The 17,786-nt window shown below is 38.7% G+C and overlaps 1 protein-coding gene across 1 annotated transcript in view; it reads left to right on the top strand.

Moving 5' to 3' along the window:
• Positions 1-17,786, top strand: part of LOC117523859 (glutamate receptor ionotropic, delta-1-like) — a 290,124-nt gene that overhangs the window by 159,565 nt on the left and 112,773 nt on the right. The window contains 2 exon segments of the mRNA XM_034185472.1: positions 2,351-2,524; positions 11,357-11,518. Coding sequence (XP_034041363.1) covers positions 2,351-2,524; positions 11,357-11,518 — 336 coding nt within the window.

The raw sequence follows: 17,786 nt of genomic DNA, 5'->3' as shown, positions 1-17,786 counted from the left end.
CACTCCTTGTGGGAGGAGTCGTCCAGCCCCTCGTCGGAATTCCTTTGTCTGAGAAGTTGCTGAGAGACTGGCGCGTGGTTTGATCAAAATTTTTTCTAAACCTCACAGGCGAATGACGTCACCGACAGGCGTGGAAAAACTCACGCATGCGCACGAGGGTTCAAGCATGTCTGACGTAAAAACATATGAATGAAATCCATATAGTTTTTGAAAAAATAAAAAGGACCGTTACTTTATTGACAGCCCTCGTATACGTGGCAACCAAATGATACACAGAAAATAAATTAAACAAAACCAATCAGCTATGACAAATGGCTCACATGGGCTGGATCATGCCAGTATTCATTGTTGGACTGCTGGGTTACACTACATTGGTATACCTATTTTTGTGGTAACTGTCCAGAACTTCATTTATTTATTTACTAACAAGTTATGGTGACATAATACAGAGGTTAAATGTTTTTGTTTGTCAGGAATACTTTGACACCAAAATCAAAACAACACGACCTATCCAAAAATTTGCTTTGGGTGTGTGGTGCAGCGTAGCAGGCTGTGCACCATCTGAAACTACTGTGTGGGTGAAGAGACATTAAAGCAATGGAAGAAAATACAGGGCATGAGAAAGGAAGGAAGAAAGTAATGCTGAAGTGCAGTAAGGACAGAGTGAAGCATAAAAAAACAGTCCAGTGCAAGAAAGAGAGATGAAAATATCTGATTTGGAAAAGTTAAGTGCGAGCACAGATTCAAGTGTGTGTGTGTGTGTGTGTGTGTGTGTGTGTGTGTGTGTGTGTGTGTGTGTGTGTGTGTGTGTGTGTGTGTGTGTGTGTGTGTGTGTGTGTGTGTGTGTGTGTGTGTGTGTGTGTGTGTGTGTGATAAAAGATTATATTAAATCAACTGTTTAGGTTTTGACCTTACAGCCTTTTTGTTAGATAGTATATGAATGGAACGCACCTCAAGAGACTGGCTGTGTCGCTAAGCATTGCCCAATATCCTGCTCTGGAGACAAACAGGCAGCTCAGTGTCTCACGAATATTGATCATCCAGTGTCAGGTTCGATTTCCACTGACCCTCCACATGCAGCATCTCTCAGAGGGGAGCCAAAGGTTACCAACGGTAATAATGTTGAGACTTAAAATCCTGTTACATGGTGAATTATGAAGAAAAGGACACATATCCAATCATGGAACATGTTCCATGTAGAGAAACACAATAAAACTAAAGCAGCACTCATATTGGTGCGTAGCAGGACTGGGCACAGCGAACCAAAAGGTTAGGTTCAGTAAACGTTAATCAAGGTAAACGTTAAGTCGATAAGCCACTAAAACATTTATCTTAAGTCACCTATAACTGCTTACTGCTAACCTTTGTTATATGACATTAGCTTTGGCTTATTTTTGTTCCTCTAAAACTCTGAAAAACAGACTCAGAGAGCTGAAATTTTAATATGTTGTACCGTAAACATATAGGTTTCCAAAAAGGTTTTACATGTACCTGTAATGTTCTAAGTGAACTGAACTCAAGAATTACACGGTGCTGCTCAGCTGCTGTTTAATGATATGCTAACAGGCTAAAACAGCTAGCTTCTTCTTCTGTGCTGTGCTTTTTAATAATTATATGGTGCTGCCCCCATTGGTGAAGGTGAGCAGAGGCAGTGCAGTAGAGATGCACAGTAGAAAAAAATAGAAGAAAGTCCGCAATCTTTTATGAAATGTTAAGGTATGCAATGTCACTTTAGACATATTCTAATTCATTATGGAAATGTTTAATGTGTACATTAAAAAAACAGTGTCAGATTGGATCATGTTGCATCAAATTATTTAATAATAAAAAGCATGATCTCTGAATCGTACTATAGTCAATGTATCTAGATATGCAGCAGATTATTTCTTAATTTCTTAATGGTTTACTTTGCAGAAAATTAAACTGACAACAAGCATGTTAATTTTCTTTCCACGTTCCATGAAAATAGAATTTGTTTTGCCGTAATCCTGCTTTCAAATGAAAAGAAAAAACACTTGAATCAGACATGACATTTATAAAGATGACTAAGATGTAAAAAAGCAAATTGGTGTTTCATGCCTTTGCTGATCTTCTGTTAAAAATAGTTATGTTGTTCTTCAGCATCTGATCTGACATTTAAACTTCTTAAAAAGGAGATCCAACAATTGCAGGGCTGTCAGTGTTTATTTATTTATTTATGCATTTATTCTGTCAGAAAATTACCATTTATAGTTTGGGAACTCATACTCGACTACACTAAATCCTACAATCCGAAATGTCTGTAGATCTGCTTGCAGTGAATTGACTTATTTGTTAAACTAAACTTGCCCATACTTCTGTCCATGTTCAGGAGGTGAGTGATGCAGACATCATGGAACTGGTTCACAGCTCTTTGGGGCGGATGACCATCATTCGTCAGATCTTCCCACTGTGGCGAGATACCAACGTTCGCTGTATGAGAAACAATCATCGCATCTCCTCCTTGCTGTGTGACCCACAGGAAGGCTATCTGCAGTCTCTGGAGGTAAAAAATAAAATAAAAAAAATCTACTGTATATAACACAGAAAGGACTCAAAGAGCTGAAGAATCTTCTAAATAGAATTTATTTCAAATTAATCTTCTCTCTTCATACCTTTGTACTACATCTTTATGGAAAATGTGCCACAATGTTGAGCAGTTTAGGAGTTCAATATCTTGCTCAAGGACAATTTGTCTGGCTGTGTGGAAACATTTTTAATCTTACGAACATGAGATTCCAATGAATGCCGTAGTATTCTATAGTAAGTGTATCATCATTACACTTAAAAAAATGTACACTTTTAATTTTGCCCTTTGAGGTTGGGAGTTTTTTTTCCTCTAAACAGCACAAAACCAACCAGTAACACTTAAAATATCCACATTGTCACAGCACAAAACAGCAAGTTAATTTCAGTTGGACTTATTTCAATAACAGAAAATGCTGGGGAAAACAAAAATATTGAAAGCTCAGTTTGAAAGCTGTTGATGGGCACTATGCCATGCAGTCAGAAAATACAATATTTAAATTGCTCTTTGAGGTAATAATTTTTATTTATATATTTTCTTTGAAAGGCAAACACAAGCCGTGTCATTTGCACATCAGTTCTGTGTGCTGCAGCAAAGCTGGATGTTGGATAATAGAAAAGTTGAAAACATAATATACTGGAACAGATACACATTGTGATGAGCAGCCATGCTGTAATTTGTGCCAAATATTATTCAGTGAAGTAATTGCACGGGCTGTGTAAAAAAAAAAAAAAAAAAACAGTTTCAAAAATAGTTCTTAGCACTATTCAGAAATGTCTAGAAACCACATACAATAGCAAACTAGAAAATGTCTCTGAAACATATAGACACAGTTTTCAAAAGTCATTCTGTTTCATTCCAATTCACCATAAGTTCATTTTGTATTCTGCATAAATTCAGACATTTGAAATGGGAAAACTTGGTGGCAAGTTGTCAAGTTAATGAAAAATACTCAACAGGCTGTCATTTTTATGTGACATTTTTCTATCTGATGCTCAAAGCTCTTTACAATGACGTCCCACATTCACACACACTGGCGTCAGCATGCTGCCATGCAAGGCGTTCACCTGCACACCGGGAGTAACTTGGGAATTAGCATTCTTGCCCAAGGGAACTTGGTGATTTTCCTGTCTGATCAAATTGATGATCCTCTGGTCTGGAGCCCACTGTACTAACCAACTGACAAGTAGCTCTCAAAGTCTGGGTAGCAGCCCACTGTGGGCCATGAATGTGCTGCAAGTGGGCCATGACATTACCATAAAAAAATTAAATCAATGTGATTTTTTTTTTTATTTTTATGTAACGCTATGAAATAAAGCAGTCATGGGATTTAAATTATGTTTCATTTATCTGGCCTTCAGTCATGTGAAGAAGTTCCTTGAACCCTTGAAGTTTTACATGTTCGTATCTTGCATGGCATAAAATTTAACAAAAAAAGGCTGCTTTGTTGTTAAAATTTCTAAAATTATGTCCTTTATACTTGCACTGAAACTAATCTCTAGAGCATGACATAAATTAAAAATATATATATAAAAAAGCCAAAACCATTGTGTGCATACGTAAGAGCATGTTTAACTATAACAACTACATCATCACTTTTACAGCCAATTTGACACATTTTAATGTGTATGGAACTTATATTGGACTAGCCCCAAAATTGGGCCACCACCCAATCTCATTTCCATACAGTGCTATTATGACGTCATGACATCATAATAATGTGCCCCCTGACATTTCATCTTCTTGTGTTGAATGATGAACAAAACATAAGTACTTATGTGTGGAACTGAGAACAAATGGTAGTCCAGATTCATGACCAGTCCACTTTCCTAAAAGATCAAAGATGCACTAACTTTTTCCACATGACTGTTGGTTATCATATAGTATATATGGAAATACTTCATCTTTGTTCCATGTGCTGATCAAAATGGTTCAAAAAGGTTGGATGGGAACCAGATGATTTTCAGATTTCAAAGTGCTCCCCGACATTCTGATATGTTTTGGTGTGGCTTACCTCAACCATCACTTCCACAAAAACTAATCAAAACATCACATTCTCACATCTTCCTTGCTGTCCGTACCCGTGTTCATTATGTTCCAAACTTCTGATGGTTCGCTCATTAAATATTCTGGTCGAGGTGAAGGTTCCTGGCTCAGTGGAGGGTGAAAGTTTGATGATTTGATGGATGAACCATTGTACAGTACTTGACGAGTGCCAAGGTTGTTTTCCTCCTTGTTATTTATAGGAGAAAGAGATATTTTTTTGTCTCCCTGTAAACCCAGTATGTTGTGTTCTCTTTTGTTTTAACATATTATGTGACATTATGGGCTTTTTTCCTGTTTCAGGCCACACATTATCATGATGTTAAAGCACTGGACACAGTTGGGCGGTAAAGATAAGGTGCTGTGTGTCACATGCAAATGCATATTGGCTGATTATGTATCCAAATGAGTATTGATTAAACTCTCTCAATTAGGAAATTGTGAGGAACACAAGTGGCTGTGAATATCAATGACATTAGCTCAGTCCAACTTTCAGATTTTGTTAACAGAATAGAGAAATATTGATTTTATTAATAAAAATAAACTTGCTTTTGAAGAAAACACAACATACTGAAAATGTATATAAACTACTAGAGATATGGACTTTGTTCATAAACAGCAGTAGCACAACAAAGTTTGACATCTAGGAACTATTCTTTCAGAGTTATCTTATATCTTTTGTCAAGCAGGGCAGTTGTAGCTCTGATGTCAGACTATGTTGCCTTTTAAGCAGCAAGTCAGTGTGTTGTTTGCTGACACCGCCAGCTCCTCTAGTCTTAAAATTCCTTGTGAGCCCATGTCCCGATAAATCTGGAAATATTAATATCATGAAACCAATGTCCAGATAAAATCTGAAACTGTTAACATCATTAAACCCATGTCCAGATACATTTTGGAATTGTTAACATCACTAAACCCAAGTCTATATAAAATCTGGAACTGTTAACATTATTAAACCCACGTCTATATGAAATCTGGAAACGTTAACATCACTAAACCTATGTCTGCATAAAATCTCTCACTCACTCACTCACTCATCCTCAGCCGTTAAGGATTGCGGGGGGCTGGAGCCTATGCCAGCAGTCACAGGGCGTTAGGTAAGGTACACCCTGGACAGGATGCCAGTCTGTTGCAGGGCTACACAAAATCTAGGATTGTTAATATCATTAAACCAATGTCCAGATAAAATCTGTAAATGTTAGTAACTGGGGGAGGTGAGGGTCAAGTGGTTAAGCACTGGGCTTGAGACCAGTAGATCCTTGGTTCAAATCGCAGCCTGACAGGAAAATCACTAAGGGCCCTTGGGCAAGGTATTTAATCCCCTATTGCTCCCAGTGTTAGACATTATTTTTAACAAGCTTTGAGCATCTGATGCAGATGGAAAAATGCTATATAAATACAGTCCATTTACCATTTACCATTAAACCCATGTTCAGTTAAAATCAGGAAAAAGTAGCATCATTAAACCCATGTTCAGTTAAAATCTGGAAAGGTTAGTATCATTAAACTGATGTTCGGATAAAATCTGAAAATGTTAGCATAGGCACATCCATTTGTACAAAAAAAAAGGTAAGTCCCCTCTGCTGCTCCAAGATGGATTTGCATGTTGATTTGGCACGTTTTACACTGGATACCCTTCCTGATCCAACTCCACATTACATGGAGAAATGTGGCAGGGGTGGGGTTTGAACTGGGAACCTTCCACACTGAAACCAAACATACTGGCCACTTGCTCACCACACAGCACAAAGTAGCACATAGTGTGTTTTCCATTGCTGATTTTTGAACTTGGTGTTGGTCTTAACATGACGTGGTCAAACGTGGTGCTGGTACATTGGTACTGTGAGGCAGCAGGGAGCAATTGCACCATATTCGCCCAAAAGCCTGGTCTAAATCTGAGCACAGTTCTTCTGCTGTTTTGTGGTTTTGTGTTCCTATACACATTGCATTAGTGGGTTGATGGTGTATATACATTCTGCTTGTGTAATGTAACAGTTCTTGAAACAAACACCAGGCAGCCTTTGAGTTTTAGCCTTGTGGTCAGAAGGTCTCTATCCCATACCAGAGACGTTGATTAGCACCAAGTGAGGGCAAAGACAGTAGGGGTTTCCCTGACCTGGATAGGAGTGAGGTTTTCGGGGATGAGTGCTGGGCTAGCCAGCAGGTGGTGTATAGTGAGTAAACTACACTCCTCAACACCAAAAGATGTCTCAGTGAATGTTGCTAAACCCCAATTTCAAAATTGAGGAAATCGTGACAGTTCTGTATGCAAAATTTGCATTAACTGTGTTCTATCTGCTTACATAAATAGAACTGAATCTTGCTTAATACACCTGAAGACTGCGCACATTTGCACATGCGCCAGACACCTGAGGGTGTTTTCAGATTTCAAAGTGGGCCACAGTGTTCTTAAATTTAGTAAAGGCTGCATTCATGTTTTGTGCATTCATAGATTTTTTTCTGTTTGAAGAGTGATTGTGCAGTTACTCATATGTTTTGTCATGTGCAAGAAATTTTATATCTAATTTTATATTTCGTCTATATCATACTATCATACTATGTCTAAGGGCCCTGTCCCACTGGTGTTTAGAAGGATTTGCGTATGGATTGCGCACAAAATTGGCTCATATTCGCCAAACATCCGCAATATCCATGTAACATGCCTGTATGAGTCGGCCGTCATCCGAACATGCCTGTGATCATCCGCAGAGGCATGCATGTCCGCAGCCAGGATTTTTGAGCTGTTCAAAAATCTGAATGCGGATGACATCCACCTTATATACTCCATATATACTCAATTCATACACAATACATACTCACTCTATGCGCTGTATATCTGCCGTTAACTGCTGATATCCGCAACTGACGGGGATTTGCGGCTTGGCAGCAGACCGGGACAGTGTGTAAAACAGATATATATTGCCTGCCCATCATGTCCACATCACAAACTAAAATATGTTGTAGCAAATGCATACAAGTTAGCCACGAATAAAGTGTTTTTATTACATCTGCTTTGCAGCTGATTTGCAGACAGTCTGTAAATGCATAACAAACACGTCACGTAAACCCAAAGTACTATATGTGGCAAAAAGAGACATACCTGCCAGTCAGTGCCGGTCCGGCTGTGTAAATCCACAAAGACTGCTTCAATCCAGGACTTTTATTTAACACCAACAAAAGGAAGAATTGTTATTTTAGCCACAACTCACTCAAAAAAAAAAAAAAAACACCATTTCACACCCTGAGCGGCTTCCCCCCTCCCGCTCCCCAAACTCATGAACAGTTAATCCTCGCATGACAAAAAGAACATTAACTCTCTGATCAACTTGTCCAAGTCCAGCAAATGCTCCAGAGGCTGTATTGTTGGTGTGATTAGTGATGCCCCGGCCAGAGTGCGCTTCTTTTATGACCACAATGCAGATGCCGTGCGCGATGCATTCATAATACACCCATAATACTGCCGTGATAATCTCAATGTGTCGGATCAGGTTCCTCACTACATGCGTTATATAACTGTGATTGTTCACCATGTATTCGCTATATATTATTAATATATCCGTAATTCATACTGGGACATTTGTCATTTTTGGCCATTTTTGTTGCAGACGACAACGAACACCCGCGATTTGTGTACTCAATTCATGCGCAATTAATCCTCTCCCCAGTGGGACAGGGCCCTAACATCATGACATATTTACATAGCATGCTGTATGTAGTTACATTTTTATTCATCTAAATCCTTAAAATGCATTTGAAATTATCTAAATTGTAATTATATTCATCTGAAATGTTATATTTCTTACAACAGCTTGCCATGCCTCCCCCCCCATCCAACCCTCACCATATTGTATGGAAAGTTAATAGTGCCACCTTGCATGTCTTAAAGTTCTCCATTGGCCAGTCCATCTGGCTTGAAACAACTGTGGTCCCTGTAGGTCTGTGGAAATGCTCAAATTCCTTTTCATCAGCCTTCGGACAGATGGCAAAACCATGACAGATGGCAAAACCTGTGGTCTCAATAATTTAAACAAAACGGGGTTAAATATTGGGTAATGAGACTTAGAGTATTTATCAGAATAGTGAAGCAAAGCACTCCAGGGACCAAAAGATGACTTTATCCAGAAGACCATTCCATTTTGAACTGCAGAAAAGCAGGGATGGATCAGGGGTAGACAGCCTGAAACAAGAAAAGATGTGAAGAAAAATATATGAAGAAAAAAGGAAAGAAAGGAAAAAGTTAAAAAAAAAATTTTTTTTATATATATATATATATATATATATATATATATATATATATACGAGGTCTATTAGAAAAGTATCCGACCTTATTATTTTTTTTCAAAAACCATATGGATTTGAATCACGTGTGATTACATCAGACATGCTTGAACCCTCGTGGGCATGCGAGAGTTTTTTCACGCCTGTCGGTTACGTCATTCGCCTGTGGGCAGTCTTTGAGTGAGGAGTCGTCCACCCGCTCGTCGATTTTTTTCATTGTTTAGGAATGGCTCAGAGACTGTTGCTTTGTTTGATAAAAATTTTTTCTAAACTGTAAGGCACAACTGAGTGACCATTCAATAAATTCAGCTGGTTTTCGGTAAAAATTTTAACGGCTGATGAGAGATTTTGGTCTGGTAGTGTCGCTTTAAGGACGGTCCACGGCGCCTGACGGCGATCTGCGCTTCGAGGCGGCAGCGTCTCGCCGTTTCAAGTTGAAAACTTCCACATTTCAGGCTCTGTTGACGCAGTAAGTTGTCAGAGAACAGAGAACTTTCAGAAGAAGTCGGCATGAGGAGTTTATTCGGACATTCCATTGTTAACGGTCATTTGTAATGAAAGAACGTGCGGGCAGAGTCGCATGTCGGGCTGGACCCGACCGCGGGGGGTCGCGGCAGGAAAAACACCTCCGTTGGAAATCTTAACGGGCAAGTTGGAACATGCCCAAGCTGTTAAACAATTTCTCAGTTACTCACTTGTTGAAAGCCATTAAAAGCCGCCTGAATTCTACAAATGGTTTTCAACACGGAGGTGTTTTTCCTGTCGCGGCGCACACAGATTCGCCGAGTCGTTTCCGTGACGACTCGGCAAATCTGCGCGTACGTCTTTCATTAAAAAAATGTCCTTAAACAGTGGAATGTCCGCATAAATTCCTCATGCCGGCCTCTTCTGAATCTCTCTGTTCTCTCACGATGTCCTGGGTGAATTAAGCCTTAAATTAGGATGTTTTCAGCTCGAAACAGGCCAACGACAGCGCCTGGAAGCGCTGCAGGACGTCCCGCTCCGTGGGAAGTCCTTACACCGACAGAAACACCCCATAATCTCTCATCAGCCGTTAAACTTTTCACAGAAAACCAGCTTAATTTCTCGAATAGTGTCCACTCGGATATTCCTCACAGGTCCAGAAAAAATTTGATAAAGCAACGCGCGCCGTCTCGAGCAGCGTGTGAAACAAAGGAATTCAGCCGAGAGGGCGGGACCACATCTCACTCAAGGCCTGCCCACAGGGAAATGACGTCACCGACACGCGTGAAAAACTCACGCATGCGCACGAGGGTTCAAGCATGATTGGTGTAATCGCATGTCATTCAAATCCATATAGTTAAAAAAAAATAAAAGGGTCGGTTTATTATCTAAGAGACCTCGTACATATCAGCAATCAATCATGTTGTGTGAAGGGGCCTTAACATGCAAACTAGCAATCTCACATTGTATATTATTTTTTTGAATTGAATTTGAATTCATTAGACACCCATGCAACAAAATTTCACTCATATACAACAACAAAACTCATAAAGTAGTCAAAGAAAAAAAGACAGTAAGAGAAAAAAACAATGTACATGGTGCCTAAAGGCAGAAGCAAAGCTTATCAACGCCTACACCACTTCATGAAGTCAAATCCTACCAGACATATGTGCCTGTTCATAAACATTAATTTCTAAATTTCTTATTGTCTTGTACAGAGTAATGAAAACTATGGTTTATAATCAAAATAAATATTTTACTTTGCAAATTGGACTTTTTTATGTTAGTATTTAGGATGGATAGAGTTGCTTACTTTATTTAAAAAATTACTATTTTTTAATATGAGTGACCATATTATGCTGTCCTTCCATGAATGAGCAGATTGCCCAATTAATTAATCAGACTCCCCAGCAAAAATTTCTGGTCCCCCCCCCCCCCCCCCCCCCCCCCCCCCCCCCCCCCCCACCGAAGAGAGAGCACAATCAAACCAGAAACATTTTCTCTTTTTTTAATACACTACCATATTCTATTAGCTTTTTGAATTCCCCTATGCTGTATGTCTGAGTGGTCTATTCAATATAGTACATATGTCATATTGTCTGTTTCAGTCATGTAACAATGATAGCCAAGTCTGTGTGAGTATATGAACAATAGGGCAGCTGCTATTGGAGCTGCTGTGTCCTTCACTGTGAAATTCTTCAGTGCCATTGCATAAAGAAATTGGGCCCATTTTCTCCTCACGGAGCAGCAAGATAGAGCTTGCTACTTTCCCTCATGCTTTCTTTTTGATTTGAAATAAGCATCCCCATCCAAACTCAGAGAACCAGAATAAAGGATGTTTCCCTTTGTCACTTTCTTTATTCACATACCCACCCACAGTGTGGCTGCAGGTTATTTTATTTTTTAGATTCTTGAATTTGTCATTGCATCTATATGTTTGTGGTTGTGTGTAGTTTTTCTGTACTGTTCCTCTATGGTCCCAAAAATCTAAGAGTTGTCTTGATCAACCTTTATTTTCCCCAACAGGTGTCCAATCTGTACTTATATGACAGTGTTTTGATGCTGGCCAACGCATTCTACAGAAAACTGGAGGACAGGAAGTGGCACAGCATGGCCAGCCTCAACTGCATGAGGAAATCCACCAAACCATGGAATGGAGGATGGTCCATGTTGGACACCATCCAAAAGGTTCAATTCAGCTCTTCTGTTATTTTTGGTTTCCCTATGATGCCAGTTTTTCATTGTTTGAAATTAACAACCAAATGCAAATTTTATGTATAAGATGAAAACCAGTGGCAAACAGTTAAAAGGTCCACACAAAATACTTTTTTTTTGAATGAAAACTGTTTATTTCGAACATTTGATACAACAACAATTACAAGATAGATCAGTAAAGACAACAACAAAAAAGTTCCTACTGTGTACCCAACATGTCCGAAAAGGGGTAGGGTGAAGCATCAGCTTATTTATCCCTACCCCTTCTTCCCCACAACCATTAATACCCTTTGCCACATATACACATAAATTCCTACACACCTAAACCGATATCAATATATATATATATACATATATATACACATACACATACATATACACATCAACATACATACACATATACATATATACACATATATATACACAAACATAAATATACACCTACACATACCTACTTACATACAAAATACTATATATTTACAAGCCGAAACAAAAAACAAAAACACCCTAACCCTCATTACCCTTCCTCCTCCCTATACCCAGAAAAAAACATATTTTTGTACCGCTGTTTGAACTGGTTCATGCTTGGACATTGCTTGAGCCCCACTCCCAATCTGTTCCACATCCTCACCCCACAGACAGAAATACAGAAACCTTTTAATGTTGTTCGTGCCCACTGATGCTTTAAATTAAATTTCCCCCTCAGACTGTAATCCCCTGATCTGTTAAAAAACATATTTTTAATATTTGCTGGAAGTAAATTGTTTATTGCTTTATACACAATTTGTACTGTTTGAAAATGAACCAAGTCTGTGAATTTTAAGAATTTGGATTGTAAAAATAGTGGATTTGTATGATCTCTATAGCCAGTATTATGAATAATTCTTATAGCTCTTTTCTGCATTACTGATAGTGATTGTGTTGTACCTTTATAAGTATTACCCCATACCTCTGCACAGTACTGTAAATATGGTAAAACCAGTGAGCAGTAAAGAATGCGGAGTGAGTTGTGGTCCAGAATATGTTTCGCTTTGTTTAGAACTGAAATGCTTCTTGACAGTTTACTTTGTATATGTTTTATATGAGTCTTCCAGTTTATCTATCATCTATTATCACCCCCAGAAACTTATTTTCATGTACCCTTTCAATATCTACCCCCTCGACTTGTAACTGAACCTGTATGTCTGTATTACAATAGCCAAATAACATGTATTTTGTTTTACTTAAGTTTAATGATAATTTGTTTCTGTCAAACCATATTTTCAATTTTCCCATTTCTATACTGATCCTCTCAGTAACTCCTGCAAATCCCCCCCTGAACAAAAAATGCTTGTGTCATCTGCAAATAATACTAATTTAATATTTTGGAAACATTGACAATATCATTTATATAAATTAGAAACAGTTTTGGACCCAATACTGACCCCTGTGGGACGCCACAAGCATTGTCCAAGCATGATGATGTATATTCCCCCAACTTCACAAACTGTTTTCTGTTACTTAAGTAGCTTCTCACCCAGTGCAACACCAACCCCCTAATCCCATACTGTTCAAGTTTATTGATTAATATGTCATGATTAATTGTATCAAAAGCCTTTTTAAGGTCTATAAATATTCCAACTGAATGTAATTTGTGGTCTATGGCGTTTGTAATCTCCTCAACTGATTCTATTAATGCAAGTGATGTTGAACTATGTGCTCTGAATCCATATTGACTATCAGTAAGTAATTTATGTTTATTTATGAATTTGTCTAGTCTATTATTGAATAACTTTTCTAATAATTTGGAAAATTGTGGAAGCAAAGAAACAGGTCTATAATTTGTGAAGTGGTGTCTATCCCCAGTCTTATACAGCGGCACAACCTTAGCTATTTTCATTTGATTGGGAAATTTACCGGTTTGAAATGATAAGTTACAGATGTATGTTAATGGTTCTACAATCCATTCAATGACCTGTTTTACCACCACCATATCAATTTCATTTAAATCGGTAGATGTTTTATATTTACAATTATTCACAATGTCTATAATTTCATTTCCATCCACTGCTGTGAGGAACATTGAACAGGGATTTCTTTCTATGAGATTATTATCCCAATCCTCAGGTTGGGAATCGGGAATTTTTTCTGCCAAGCTTGGTCCAATATTTACAAAAAAATTATTAAAACCGTTGACTACATCCTTATTTTCCTTCTTGACATTATTATCAATGAAATACTGAGGGTAACTCTGTTTTTTATTACCATTTTTGATAATGCTATTTAATATATCCCATATTCCTTTAATATTGTTTTTGTTATTATATAATATGTTACTATAATATTCCTTCCTACATACCCGTATAATATTAGTTAATCTATTTTTGTATTTCTTATATCTATTTTCTGCCTCTTTAGTCTTTAGTTTTATGAATTCTCTATACAGTGTATTTTTCTTATTACATGCATTTCGTAACCCTTTCGTCATCCATGGTCGAGCTTGGATTTTTTGTTTTCTGTAGTCTTGTTTAATTGGACAATTTTTATCATATAATGATGTAAATATTTGTAAAAAAGTTTCATATGCACTATCAACATCACTTTCACTGTATACCTTTTCCCAGTTTTGCTCCTGTAAATCCTTCTTTAGTGTGTTCATGTTTTCCTCTGTCCGCACTCGCCTGTATTTTATTTTCTCCTCTGGCTGATTCCGCCGATGGTTTCTATTATAAACGATGAAAACTGGTAGATGATCACTAATGTCATTGATTAATAATCCACTCACAGTGTTATTCTCAATATCATTGCTGAATATATTATCAATTAAGGTGGCACTATGGGATGTAATTCTGCTTGGCCTGGTGATTTTTGGATATAAACTCATACTGTACATTATACTGATAAATTCATCTGTTATTTTATGCTTATTTGGATTGAGCAGATCAATATTTAAGTCACCACAAATGAATACAGTTTTTTGATTAGTTTTTGAGAACATTTTTCCCATACAGTCAGTGAATGTTTCAATACAAGATCCTGGTGCTCTATATATACAGCTGACTAATACATTTTTGCTTTTTTCTTCACATATTTCAATAGTTATACATTCTAATAAGTTATCAATCACAGTTGTCATATTGTCTACTATTTTATAATCCATGTTCTTATCCACATACACAGCCACTCCTCCTCCACTCTTATTTTTTCTGTTTACACAATTAAATTCATATCCATCCAGTTCAAAATCCATTCCTTTATCTTCATTGATCCATGTTTCTGATATAGCAATTATGTTAAATATTTTTTTAAACTGACTTAAATATTCTTTAATGTTGTTAAAGTTTGCATATAGACTTCTGCTGTTGAAATGGATTATTGATAATTTGTTATCCGTTTTAATGATCCGATTAAACTGTTCATCTGTATAATAGCAACAACTGTCATTGATATTTGAGAAGAAATTATTGTCCGGGTCTATATCGTGCTCCAAGTCCAGTACATTGTGGTCTGTGTATTTAAATGTTCTCAGTTCTACTTTTCCATGATCAGCAATCCTTTGAGTTATATCCTTCTTGTCTCCAGATGTAGATGAATAGGTAGTAGATGAATAGGTTCCTCTGGTCTGTGTCATGGTGTTGTGATGTGTTTGTGTCCTCATACCTTATTGGTCATATTTGTCCAGATCCTCGCTTTAAGAAACACTATTGTTCATATTTGTCCAGCTCCTCGATGTTCCTTATTGCCATGACTTTTGCTTGTTCTGGTGATCCGTTCAGTTTGATGAATATTTTACAGTTTGAAGTCCATGTGTGCTGGATTTTTCCCTGTTTCTTCAAGAAGCGTGCTTTCCTGGCGATGTCGGCATTCCGTTTGGTGAGATGTTCATTGATGAATACGTTTGTCCCTTTCAGTTTTCTTCCTTGTTTTAACAGTGCTGTTTTGTGTTTTCTGTTGATGAATCTCATGATGACGGTTCGTTTATCACCGTCATTTCTCCGGGGCAGAGGGTGGCACGCTTCAATGTTATTTAAATCCATTTCTATACCTTTAGATAGGAGGAAATCAGCAACCTGTTTTTCCACAGAGCTGACCTCCTGTTCACTGGGCTCCCCTCCGCTCTCATCTGTTACCGCCCGTGCGTAGGACCGTGGTTTGATGTGAAGACCTGTGATGATGACGTCGTTAATTCTGGTGTACTGCTCCAATTCAGCCACTCTGTTTTCCAGCTGCACCAGATGCCGGTCTTTCTCGGCATTCTGGAGCCGTAATGCCTTCACCTCCTCCACCAGATCCATGATTGATTTCTGTTGCTGCTTCACAACAGAAATCTCCTCTGATAAAAAGTCCAGAGATTTTTTAATATCGTCACCTTCCTCCGCTGTCAGAACCTTCTTAGGCCCCATGGTCGGCTTATGAGCAGCTTGTCGATCGCCGATGTTAACAGCCTGCGTTGTTTGTCACCGGGATGGATCTGCACTGCGCTGGTGCTGCGCGGCCTCGGTGTTTCCGCGCTGATGGATCCGCGGTGGCTGCACGAGGCCTCGGGGAAGCGGCACTCGTGACGCGCGGCTCTAATGACGCAGCGCGCGGCCTCAGTGAATTCACCACGTTGGGCCTCGGACGTTGTTGCTGTCCAGTCGCTGGGCTAAGTTGCCGGTTGAGGTGGTATTCCCACTGTCCGGGTTGGCAAACACCGGCGTGGCAGATGGCAACTACAAACACCACCTCTGAAAACTCAGGTACAAACTTTTTGCAGCTCGCTCTGACTACACGCAGCTCTGACTGACTGTCAGGAAGAAACCTCCAGCAGAACCAGGCTCAGGGAGGGGCAGTCTTCTGCTGGGACTCTAATCAAATCTTCGTTCAACGTGAAAAAAATATATATAACCAAACTTCTTCCAAAACGATGGGGCAAAAAACGTTACGGCTAGGTTTGTGTTTGTTGGCGTAATCCTTCATTTTTGTTTAACTGTTCTCCGGTTTTCTCCGCCGTCCGTCGTGTTTTTCCGTCGCTCTCTGCCGCTCTTTTTTCCGCTCTCTGATTGGCTGTCCAGCAGCACTTCATAGTGAATGAATGCAAACACTGCTAGAAACCAAATATTCTTAATTATTGGTGTATTTTTAAAATAACTTGAGGAATTTGAAAAATAAATGTTATCTCTGCAATTACCCGTGGATCTGTTGGGGATTCTTGGCTTTGATCTCTTCATGCTTATGTAATACTATTAGTTCATATCATCACATACACTGGAAAGTGGCTTTCATCTATTTCTGTCTGATAATGGAATTTTTCATTGCTTGCAGGGAGTCACTTTGTTTATTGTCATGTGACATGAGTTAACCAAATCAAGCACAAGGTAACAAAGCAGCTGTGGTTTTTGTTGGTCAAACAAAGGGCCACAGAAAAGATGAGATGAGATTTATTGTCATTGTCATTACACGAGTGCAACAACAGACAAGATACAGCAATTAATCCAAAATTATTACTTGTTTACCGTAATAATGGCACACATCAGAATTAAAGACAACACATATACATTTGACATTGTTTATGTGCACCAGACTTGAAGCAGTCCATCATCCAAACTGAGGTAAAGTGGGTGAAGGCTGCAGCAGGCGGGGCCCGCGCCGCCCAGCAGGGTGGATCCGGCCTCTTCCATTGTTAGTTTCCCCTTGATGTCATTAACTTTTTATGGCCAGTGCCAATTTACCTTTGATACCAAATGTACGTACATGTGCTCATGTATGTGGCCATGTCATCTAAAACAGGTCAAAATTGTAGTGCATCTAATGCAGTGACTTTTTCATGTTTTAAGATTACTGCACTCAGACACAACTTACATAAGTGGGTTCACCACATACGTACACTCTGCATACAGGAAGTGACACATTATAGAGTAGACTGAGTTTTCACAGGCGGTCTAGACATTAAACAGTTTTAAATTAAAACATGTGTTGATAATGCAGTGTTACCATATTTATTTATTTAACCAGGTTAGTCCCATTGAGATAGAGATCTCTTTTTTAAGGGAGACCTGGATAGGTTTAAAGTTTCCAATTCACCAAAGCTGCATGTCTTTAGATGTGGGAGGAAGCCAGAGCACCCAGAGAGAACCCACCCAAACACGGGGAGAACATGCAGACTCCACACAGAAAGGCCACAGGGGGAATCAATCCCATGACCTTCTTGCTGTGAGGCAACAGTGCTAACCACTAAGCCACCGTGCTGCCCCATGTTTACGTGTCAAAACACCCAGGGCTT

Source organism: Thalassophryne amazonica, chromosome 13, assembly GCF_902500255.1.
Source record: "Thalassophryne amazonica chromosome 13, fThaAma1.1, whole genome shotgun sequence".
Classification (NCBI taxonomy): Eukaryota; Metazoa; Chordata; class Actinopteri; order Batrachoidiformes; family Batrachoididae; genus Thalassophryne; species Thalassophryne amazonica.
Note: the sequence above shows the minus strand (reverse complement) of the source record. Positions and strands in the feature narration are given on the sequence as shown.